This window comes from Amphiprion ocellaris, chromosome 17 (assembly GCF_022539595.1).
Source record: "Amphiprion ocellaris isolate individual 3 ecotype Okinawa chromosome 17, ASM2253959v1, whole genome shotgun sequence".
Classification (NCBI taxonomy): domain Eukaryota; kingdom Metazoa; phylum Chordata; class Actinopteri; family Pomacentridae; genus Amphiprion; species Amphiprion ocellaris.
In genome coordinates this window covers 2075844-2087844 of record NC_072782.1, presented here as the reverse complement: position 1 = coordinate 2087844, position 12001 = coordinate 2075844, and the positions used below count along the sequence as shown (strand labels likewise).

At 38.7% G+C, this 12001-nt stretch overlaps 1 protein-coding gene across 3 annotated transcripts in view; it reads right to left on the bottom strand.

Annotated features, from left to right (window-relative positions):
- palm2akap2 (palm2 and akap2 fusion) overlaps positions 1-12001 on the bottom strand; it is a 107611-nt gene that overhangs the window by 64704 nt on the left and 30906 nt on the right. For all 3 annotated transcript variants that reach the window (XM_055019088.1, XM_055019089.1, XM_055019090.1), the window contains exon 4: positions 9736-9857. In XM_055019088.1, coding sequence (XP_054875063.1) covers positions 9736-9857 — 122 coding nt within the window. The remainder of the gene's footprint in view (positions 1-9735; positions 9858-12001) is intronic.

Below are 12001 nucleotides of genomic sequence, written 5' to 3'. Positions count from 1 at the left end.
GTATTGCACAAATGTTGACCAAACTGTTAAAAATGGTTTAAGGTTATCCCTCATGTCATGATTTCATTGGCGTCTCAGATTCTTCCTCGTCTGACCCACAGAAAACCCACAAATACATACATAAATATAGATAAAAAACAGGTGTAATAAAATAAATCATGTCATTATACATATACATGGCTAACTATTGATAAGTCCATTAATAAACACTCAAAAATATCTTTATATGCGGCGTGTGGCTGCATTTAAAATGTATTTATATAGTTGTTGGACTGTTTTTAACAGATATTACTATATTCATGTTTACAAATGCGCTCTGTTTGTGTATTTTCACATCTAATTTAATACAAATGAATGAAACCACATTTAAAATCAATGAAAACACCATAAATTGTCCTGTCTGCAATAAACACAAATCAAAACGGGTTCTTTGTACGGTCTTATTCAATTATAAATAAATTGGAACTGGAAGGGGAAAAGTCAGAGCAACTTTTTGGGCCTCTTCCAGTCAGTTGGATGTAATTCTCACAGCTTTAAGCCTTCAAACTACTAATTATTTGCCTGTTTTCAATTGCAAGTTAGATTATTAGCGTCTCATAAGCCACTGTTTAAAGCTGCATCATATTTCTGCTCTCTGTCCCTGACTGTCCTCTGCTGCAGGTAGAAATTTATTTTCTGTCATTCGGCTTCTTCCGAGTGTTGATCCGTCTTCCAGACAACAAACTAGATCCAGCAGATAAATGACAGAAACACAGCTTCCTGCTCTGACCAGGTGAGCAGGTGACAAATAAAACGTGTGAACCCGTTTTCATTTCACAAATCCATGTTTTACGTTCCCAGCTCTTATTTCTGTCCCTCGGTTCTGATGGTTTTACAGCCACATAGAGCAGCTGTAGATCTTATGGTGCTTTGATGCTTTCTACTGTCATCATGAATGATTTACTGTCCTGGGAATAAGATTCACACACTACACACTCACACCATGCATAAATATATATATACATATATATATCCCTTTCTATCTCTGTCCCTAGTCTTTATCTGCCCCATTGTTTAAAGTTTAAAGGCTGCACAAAGGAAAATTACAGGCAGAGGAGGGAGTAACCTACTGATTTATAAGGAGCAGTTACATGAGAAATATTAGTTAAAACATGATTGATTTGCAGATTATTTCTTCAATAATCGAAAACTGTGAAAAATGTCCGTCACAAACAACAATACCAAAGAAATTCAATTTATCAATTTCTCCAACACAACACACTAATTCTTCATTTTAGGACCTAAAATCTACTAATATTTGACATTTTTGCTGAAACAATTCAGAAAAACAACTAATTAATGTAGTGGAATAACTATAGTTCAATGAGAGATATTCGTTAAACCACTATTTTAATTATTGATTTGCCAATTATTCATTCAAAAATGGATTGTTTGTGCAATCAAACCACAGAAAATGGTTAAAGAAATACTGTTCTTGCTCCACATTAACTAATCAATTAATCCAGGATTTCTGCAGCAGCTTTGCTTAATTTACATTTTACACAAGAACAGAAAAGTAAGCTGCAGTGGAGTAAACTATATGTAATAATTACATGAGAAATATTAGCTAAACCATTATTTTAATTGATTTGCGGATTTTGTTCCTCAGAAATTGGTGAAAAATGCTCTTCACAAATAACAGTCCCAAAGAAATTCAATTTACTCTAACTTAACAGACTAATTCAACAAAAGCTTGGCATTTTTAGCTTCAACAATTCATTAAAAAATTATTAAAGTAGTGGAATAACTATATGTGGTAGTTCCATTAGAGATATTAGTTAAACCACTATTTTAATTACTGATTTGCATACCGTATTATTTATTCAAAAATGGATTGTTTGTACAATCAAACCACAGAAAACAGTAAAAGAAATGCCCGTAACAAACAACAGTCCCAAAGAAAATAAATTCAACAGACTAATTCTTCATTTTGGGACCTAAAATCAACACATTTTTGCTTAAACAATGAATCGATCGTCAAAACACTGTTCTTGCTCCACATTAACTAATCAATAAATCCAGTATTTCTGCCGCAGCTTTGCTTAATTTACATTTTACACAAAAACAGAAAAGTAAGCTGTAATTTTGTTGTTTTGTCTCGTTTTTGTCTGACTTTTATCGTTTGTGTCATGTTTTTGTTGCTTTGTTTCTCGTTTTGTTTTGCATTTTTTCTTGGTTATTTCTAGGTTATTATATTCTGATTTTACTGGTCTGGCCCTGTTGAGATCAGATCGGGCTGAATGTGGAACCTGAACTAAAATGAGTTTGGCATCTATGTTTTAAAGAGGTAAAATATGAAGTTTTTTGCAAACTGAGACTGTAGTTTTGCACTAAAAAGACACAGGAGGCTTTGAAACGGAGATATTTATCTTTTCTAACTCAGTGTCTTTGTCTGAACTCACCCAGGGACTGATTCTGGGCTTTGAAGGAGTTTTTTCAGGTACAATTTTGGTTGTTGGAGTTTATTTTTACTGCAGTTTAAATTTATCTCGTGGTTACAGCAGAGGTTTATAAAATAAACCTAATGCTGCCAAACAGCTGTGTTTGACTCTAGTAATGCACAGTTTGCTGTAGGTCTGAGGTGTTAAACAATCTGTGAATTTGATCATAAATCAGCCAAAATGGAGCAAGTTTTAAAGACCTCTGTGCATCAGAAAGTTCCGTCACTCGAATAGTTGACTGAGGATCACATGTCTGCTTTGCAAAATGCATTTAAGCTCCTAAATGAAAGCACATAGAGTCTGTAAAATGGAACAATCTGCACTGAAACGCATCTGACTTCTCTGGACAAACACTGTGTACTCTCGCACCACCACTGTGAGGCAAAAGACAAATATTCTGAGAACGTTATGTAACCTGACACGGGGCACTTCACTGCTGCAACAAGTTTAGTTTGCTTTAACCACACTGCTGCCTGTCGGACCTCATGGACTCCATTTACCTCCTGGTAGTTTCTGGTCTGGTGATTTATTGATGGTTAGACGAGATAAGATGAAGCAGCATCGATCTGCTGTGGGGAAATAAGGTCAGTGCAGCTGGGAAAGTTGGGATAACAGTCTGAGTATAGACACATATATAGAGGGAGGAGGGGAGGGAAACGTCTACATATGGTGATTAAATCTTGATCCGTGCACACAAGAGATGCAAACTAGCATGTCTAAAATGAGCCTGCATGTTCCTGAAAGTTCCTTCCTCTGTAGGACGAGTTGAGAACCTCGTCTTGTAGATGTGGCAGCTTTGGAAAAGCTCCCCCACAACGATGGCCACACTGAATCCGGCTCGGTCAGGGTTAGCATTGTGAAAGGGCCTTTCTGTGCCGTGTCCTGCTCTGTTTACTCAGCCCGTTAATGATAGGATATCTGTAGAAGAACCGCTGCTGCTCCACACTCCCTCATTGCATCTGTTTGTTCTCCGTGCTCTGCTACGTTAGCGTCTCTCCACAATAAGTGCACTTTCTTCATCGCTGTCGCTTTGTGTGTTCCTACAAGTTGGGTCACGACGAGAGGAGACACACACAGGTGGCTTCTTTCTGTCATTTTGTGTTTTGCTTTATTCATTCTTTTGTGTAGCATCTCTGTTGATTTGCATTTTTTTGTTTCGCTAGCATTGTTCGTCTATTTTTTGGTTGTTTTGTTTCTCACTTTTGTAATTTTTTGTCTCGTTTTTGTCACTTTGTAACTTTTTGGTCTCTTTTTTGTTTTGTGTCGTTTGTCTAATTTTTTTGGTGTTTTGTGTCTCGTTTTTGCAATATTTTGTCGTGTTTTTGTTGTTTTTTGTCTTGTTTTCTGTCTGACTTTTGTCATTTGTCTCATGTTTTTGTCGCTTTGTTTCTCATTTTGTCTTGCATTTTTTCTCGGTTACTCATAGATTATTATGTTATGATTTAATGCTCTGGCTCTCTTGAGATCAGATTGGGCTGAATGTGGAACCTGAACTAAAATGAGTTTGACACCGTTGAATTAAAGAATCTATAAAATGTTCCCACAACGTCCCATGACAACAGACGTTAAAAGTCCAACAATGTTCTCACCAAACACTTCAGAAAGTCTCAAGTTATCGAGCATTCTAGGAACTAACACACAACTTCTCACTGACAATATTAGTAGAACTTTCTCAGAATGTTTTTGGAACAGAAGAAAATCCAGCAGGGACACCAGGTAGCACAAAGACGCTGCTGTTGTCTGGTTGTGTTTTGTTTTCAATAATGTGTTTTCCATTAGCTTTGTGCATTCCTATGGATAATCTGAAGGGACATCTGTTCTTTTTTTTTTTTTGCTTTTTGTGGTTTGTCTTTAAGCTCTGCAGCACTAGAGTTGTCTCCGTAGACAGATCTGGCTGTTCTTCCTCTTTCTCCCATTCTTATTTATGTGCATGAAACGATACAAGCATCCGTAAAAGAGCCACTGCTTTGTCTTTGTCCCTTTCTGTCACTGAAGCGTCCACCGGTGTGTGTTTTTAGTGTAGCAGTAAAAGTAGGACGGACAAGACGTCTGGGGCGTCTGAGCTTTTAGTTACAGGATGCTGGAGTCTGTTTATAGGTGGACGGAGGGATGTTTGGACAAGATTATAGCTTTCAGTGTCCCTGTCCGTCCCCACTGCTCACCTCTGTCACTATCAGTAGTGGAAAGACTGCAGTTGCCCGGGTTACGGGATATTCTGGGATGGTGTCCCACAGAGTGTAAATATAGATGCCACACCCTCAGTCTGAAATGCACACACACACACACACACGCACGCACGCACGCACGCACACACGTCAAGGTGTCCATCAGTGTCCTCTTCAGTCCAAAATGTCTCCGACCTTCACACACAAATAACGACAGCGTCTAAAGCAGCAGTGTCCAACATGCGGCCCGCAGGCCAAAAGCGGTCCTCCAGATGGTCCAATCCGGCCCTCTACTCCAGAGAAGACATTAACTGCAGATTGTAAATTTGCAAAACTGTAAATTTCTAGACCATGACAAGTTGTTTTGATCGTAACATACTAGATTGCTTATTGTTGTTTTGTTATGTCTCATTTTTGTCATATTTAAAATCATTTCCAGACCATGAAAAGTTGTTTGGATCATAAAGTATTGTTGTTTTGTGTCTTATTGAAATATTTTGTCTTGTTTTTGTTGTTTTTTGTCTTTTTTTGTCTGATTTTTTCTTTTGTCGTTTTGTGTCTCATTTTTGAAAAAAATTGTCTAGTTTTTTGTCTTTTTTGTTTGACTTTTGTTGTTTGTCTCATGTTTTTGTTGTTTTGTTTCTTGTTTTTGTTGTTTTGTATTTCCTTTTTGTTGGGCTTGTGTTGTTTGTCTATTTTTTTGGTAATTTTGTTACTCGCTTTTGTCATTTTTTGTCTCGTTTGTGTCATCTATGCAATTTTTTTTGTCTCATTTTTGTCGTTTGTCTCATTTTTTTGTTGCTTTGGAACTTTTTTGTCTAAGTTTTTGCCTCTTTTTTGTTTTGCTTTGTGTCATTTGTCTCATTTTTGTTGTTTTGTGTCTCATTTTTGTAATATTTAGTCTTTTTTGTTGTTTTTTGTCTTTTTTTGTCTGAGTTTTGCCGTTTCGATCATACAATGAAATACTATATCATTCAGTTCCAGATAGCTGTGACTAAACGTTGTGTTCCTTTGTAGACACTCTGTGATCTGCAAGTTGTAATGTGGAAATGATAAACTGAGGCTGAATGTTGATGAAACTGAATTCATTTTTCTTCAGAAATTTTAGGTTGTTCATGATGTTTTGTAAAAAGATAATTCATGAAATGTGAACATCTTCAGAATATACTTGTTTTTTGCACGAAAACAAAGGAAAAATTTGGAGTTGTTGTTATTTATTTACAGGTTATTATACTATGATTTTATTGGTCTGGTCTGGAGATCAAACTGGGCTGAATGAAACCTGGACTAGAATGAGCTTGACTCCCCTGCTTTAAAGTTTTTCATAGTTTTTAAAAAAAAAAGAAGAAAACTCCCGATGTCCACGTTTCATTTGTGTAAAATAGCTTCATTACAGGGTTTCAAGTTGTTCTACTCGAGGCGCTCCTTCCACTCCCACACGAGACTTCACCTCACCCACTGGAAAAGCTGGTTTTCTGAAAGCCTCCAGAGTTTTAATCCTCAACAGCTGAGCTCCTCTTAGAGCAATTTTCGGCGGACACCTGAGACTCCAGTTCACAGCAGTAATTGCTCGAAAATCTCACTCTTCAGCATAAACGAGCAGGAAAAATGGCAGGTTATCTGATTCCAGGACAACGAGACATCCACCAGCTTCTAGATTTACTCGAGTACTTTGTGGCAGCCTTGTGGCATTCAGGACTTTCTGGTTCTGGTTTTGGAGCTGATTGTGACACAGTTGTCTGGTGGACACGCCGGCACTGCTTTGGTGAACTAAATAAAGCTGTTTTTCTTCACTCACTTCAAAAAAAGTGAAACTAGACTGCTGTCACATGAAAGTGCAGCTCTGTTAACAGTTATCTTTATGGTTTAATTGCTCTTAAGACTAATTAAAACCTTAAACTGCAATATCTCTTCTATGAGAAAACAGAGCGTCGGACAACAACTCTATTCACCGACGGCTGAATGAAGCGATTCACACGGAGCAGCTCCACAATCCCAACTGTACTTCGACCTACAATGCTCTCTCTTTGACCATTCACTGCCGCTCTGTTTATATCGGAGTCAATGTTCTCCGTGGTGTTCGTGACGGCGCTTGATGTTGATGTTATTCCAGCGCTGGTGATAACCTGCGGTCGCTAACAGACTCTCTTTCATGCACTGGTTTGATAAATGAGGAGGTGGAGCTTCAGTCCGACTGATGCCAAATTAACCCAAAGCCTTGCAGCTTTATTGTTTAGATATATAAACAACGAAATAATTAATCTGAACCTCAAAACCTACTGGCTGGTTTCTAAAAGGCCTGTTGTTTGGAAAAACTGCCAAAATTACACCCTTTGCTTGAGCCAGAAACACAAAGCATTGCTGGATTTTTAAGGTTTCTGACAGTCTTTGAACTAATCATCTGTGATGTGTTGCTGATATTTAATCTAAATCCTTTTATTCTATGTATCTCATTTAAAAATGTACCAAAAACAAACCATTTCATCTGCATAGATTCAGTAAAAAAGAAATAATTCTGCTTTTCTCACCACAACTGAGAAGCTGTTTATGACTCAGCTGTGAACAACCGGTTCATGATAAAAATTCAGAGATTTTTTTTGGCTGAACTAGGATGAACTGCAGGCAGTGTTTACAGTAGACAAGCATGGAAACAAATAGAAAAAGTATTGAAATATCGCTAGAATATTGAGCCACCAGTTATTTTCCAGTATTTATGACACCTGTGGCCAGTGGGAAAAATGGTATACATGATGGATCCAGGTTTTTTCAATTTCTGTAAAAGTAAGTAATCAAAGAAATTTAACTTTAGATTTTTCTTTCTTTTTTTCTTTTCTTTACAGTTTATGGCAGTAAAACTTTGTCAAGCTGCACAGAAGATATTTTTGAGTTGAGATGTTGTTTCCATTGATTTATACTGTAGTGAAAAATGAGCCCTCAATATAGTTTTATTTGATTGAATAATTTGCGTGGAATCACTTTATTGCCTCCAAAAAAATGTAGCCCTTTATTGGGCAAGTGATCATATTTGGTAACTTCCACACAGTAAATATGCCTCTCAGTGAAGTGGAGAAATGTGTGGTTTCCATCCAGCCAATCAGAGAAGATTACTCTACGTTACATCACACTACATCGTGGATTTGACCAATCAGCAGACGCCTTTTCTCCAAAGTTGGAAAAAGACGGACTTGCGTCTCGGTCTTCTTTCATATTTGCAGTCGAAACCTCAAAACTAACCATGATTCGTTGACAAAACTCACGCATTTTATAGTTGAATAGTTGCGCTAAGTGATGATAAATACATTTCTTGGAATGTTTTTGAATGTTCTTGAATTTCAACGTGAATATTAAAAATTTTGAAAAATGTCACAGAAGTTTTAAAAAAAGTCTTGCGTCCTCCAGTAACACTCTAGGGTTGAAATTTTGAATTTCAGAGTATTTCAATGAGTGTGATTTTAACCATCCTCTAAGTCCACAACTTGCTTCACTGTACGACATGAATCTAATAATCTTTGGGCATGACGTGAAGTTTGATCTGTGCAGATTTGGATGCCAATTTTGCAAAGGGAGCTTGAAGTGAGTACTTGTTAGCATCTACTAGCATTTTACGTTAGCATTTACTATTATGGTCTGTCATTTTCCAACAAAACAACCACAAATCCTCTATCTGGGTTTATTGATCAGTTCGTCATTTCATCCTGCATTTCTATTGGTTAGTTGTCATATGTCCAGCAGCATCACACTGTGAGACGATCACCCCAAATTTCTGACAGACAGAATTTTATGGCAGCTTGTCTTTGGTCGCCATGACAACGGCCGTCCTTGAACCTGTCTCACAGTGCGACGTAGGACCACCGATTTAGAGCCAAGACCAAAGATATCACCACCATTCTCTCACGATTGTTGTCTTTCATCTGCTGAAAATCACACAGTGTGTAGAGGCCTTAAACAGGTTCTGAATTTCCCTTTCTGCTGCTTTATTTAAAGTTTTCCAGGTGCTTTTGAAATATTAAGGGTGTCCTAACTCAGGCTATTTGACCTGCATATATTATCAGGCAAGGTCAGCATCTTTACAACCATCTTCACTTCTTTTCAGGTCACTAAATGCAGAAATACTGTTGATACAGGAACTAAATCCACCTTGTGTCTGTAGAAAACTATCTAGCTGTCCACCAGAGAATGTGTGTTGCAGGTTTATTTCATAATTACCCATCTTATTCCTGTGTCAGCTTTTATCACAGGACTTCTGGACAAATCTGTTCCATCCTTCTGTCTGCAGGCCTCTCCTGAAAATCTGTCAGCCTCTGAGAGGACAACAAGCCGCCCAACCCAACCTCACACCCTGCATCATAATGGTGAGCCGGCAGCTTTATTCATAGCATGATCTCATGGCCCGACTTCATCGGGGAATAAGTGACGATCTCACAGCAGAGCTTGATGGGAATCAGGAAGCTCCTCCCAGAGACACAAACACAGGAAAAGCACACAGAATCACACCACTCTCTTCCTTTTTTCTCCCATTTTCAACCCTGTCAGTGTCTCTTCCTCTGGCATAGACGCCCTGCTTCCACTCGCCAGCTTCGTATCTTCTTTTAACTTTCTGATTTAAAAGTTAACTTTCTCCTCCCTCCACCTCTCAGTTCCTCTAATTCCTCATTAATCTTTTTCCTTCTTGTTCTATCTTTTTGCTTTCAGGGTGTAAAACTCCAAAACAGTTACAACTTTACAGTAAAAATGTGTCAGAACTTGAATTCCTGGGACTTTGGATTCATTCAGTTGTAACATTTTTAATGGTATACGTCAAAATTTAAGCTTAGAAGTGTCCAAGTTTTTGATTTTCAGCATCACATGTGTGAATCCAAACAGATAATAGGATAATATATTGATACTATTGGAAATATCTCAGTTTGGCTTCACAGTGCAGGAAAGAAAATCAGAACCAGCTTTGACGACTTTTGTTTCTCTGCTACTAACATCTGTTCAGTCTGATCATCTGATGATACTAGAGATGTATTCTACACTGAGCTGTAACTCATCCCATAATAAAAGGAAGCTAGGCAGCGGTTAAACCGGGCCTGGGTCCAGTGTGCTACCTGTGAATCATGTCTTCCAGCCTCTTCCCCTGCTCTTCATCCTGTTCCAGCTGTTTCCGTCGAGCCTCCTCTTCCTCCACACCCGTCCCCTGGAGCAGCCATCGCTCCCGCATGGCTTTGGACTGAAGAGGACACAAACAAACACATGCAGCAGGTGTTTAAAGGCAGATTTTAGTTAGTCATTGAAAGCAGGGGTATCAAACATGTGACCCGCGGGCCAAAACCAGTCCTCCAGAGGGTCCAATCCGGCCCTCAATGTGTCAAAATGACAGACAAGATATTAACGGCAGATTGTAAATTTGCAAAACTGTAAATTTTTAAACCATGACAAGTTGTTTTGATCGTAACATATTTGATTGCTTATTGTTTTGTTATGTCTCATTTTTGTCATATTTTCTCATGTTTTTGTGTTTTTTTGTCTGACTTTAGTTTGTCTCATGTTTTTGTCGCTTTGTTTCTCGTTTTCATCGCTGTGCGTTTCCTTTTTGTCTCATTTGTGTTTTTTTTATCTTATTTTCTATAATTTTGTGTTTTGGGCTGCAAATGACAGAATACAGTAAACAATGGTCATTAAAATATCATCTTAGCATCAATAAACTATGTTTGTTTCCTTTTAAACCCCCAAAATATTCATGTAATCTAGGAAAAAACTTAGAAAATGGACCTAGAATCAACCAAAGTTTACCATTTTCGCTTCAATCTATTAGCTAATCATTGCAGCTCCAGTAAGAGTTTTGGCAGCATATCGGTGGTCCTGCGCTGCTACGTCTCTTCATTGTTTTATAGCTGAATGCCTGAGCTGTGATCGTGCCGCTGACGTCTCCGTCTGCGTCTGGAGTTGTGTTTTGTTACCACAACAGAGCCGAGCGGGAACACTCGGCTTCACCTTTGGCAGTTTACCGTCAAACCGTTACTCAGTTGTAGGTCGTAGAGTCGACAATTAACAGCGTGAGTTCCTCCACACACACACGGAGCTGCAGGAATGATTCCCAAAGCATTTTCCCACCTGCTGTCAGAATATGGCACCTGGGCTATTTGTTTGTTTGTGTTTGCGACCGCTGCACCCTCACATATTGAGCTAACCTCCCATACGAAGATCATGAGCATCAGCCAGATATATTTTGAATGAAACTTAAGATGCACGACTTGTTAGAGGACTAGACTCCAACCGAACCACTGAGTTAGACTTTAAACTTCACAAAAACCTTCAGATATTAGAGTTAGTGTTGCTTGTTCTTTTTGAAAATTTTGCTCAGTTCTCATTTAGTTTCGTGCTAAATCATTAAAATAAATGTAGGCTGTCACTTCCTGTTGGTGTCTATCGTTGAATCTTCAAACAGAAATACAGCTTTACTGGTTGAATAAAGGTAGTAACTTTGCACTAAATCTGAAGTTAGGAGTTAATCTTGAAAGTCAAACTGATCATTGCTAAATTATCCATCTTTGTGCATCTATTTTTGCCCATTTTTGTTGTCATATTTTTACATTTTAGCGCCTAGTTGAGAGTTCATCAAGTGTGCCAGAGGCCAAATTGACATCACTGGAATATTCTGAATGTGAGGAAAAGAAACCATGACTCAACCAGAGGAAGAACCGACCCTGTGGACCGTATCGGACAGTTTTTGGTGTCGTTTTCAGCGATCAACAAAAGCCACGGTGAATGAAGTTGCGTGGAGTAATTGGCCGTTTGTTTCCTCTGAGAACCAGCCTGCTCCCTGCTCTCTCTCATGCTGTTTAACAGACTTTCCATTTCCTGTCGAGCGATGACACACAACCGCAGCCGAACTCTTAAAGGGAAGGTTCTGAGGCTGTTTAGATGGTCTGCGCTTTTCATCAAGAAACCCAAATAGCCAATTTTGACCAGATTATCAAACTACATACAGTAACTGCCAGAAGGCAAATCTAAAAAAATGTACTGAAGAAAGCAGACTTCATCAGAAAACGCTGGTTGAGGTTAAACTTTGCTCTGGAGTCGTCGTGATGTTTACTCGGTCCCAGACTCAGATCAACGCCTCCATTCTGAGAGGCAGCCCAGAGGTCCTTATCAAATCTCTGGGCTCCAGTTTCCATTTCCTCTCCCAGGCCACTGTGTCTCTGGAGAGCTCACTACAAAGCCTGCTTCATGCTGCCTGGCTGTGTGGCACTCAGAGGTAATGGCCATTAAATGGGACTGTATGACCAGATGCCGATTACATCTGGTGTTCAGGCCTGCTGGTGTTGTAAGCAGGGAAGCTAAACAGAGCAGCACACTGGAGATCAGCCAGGG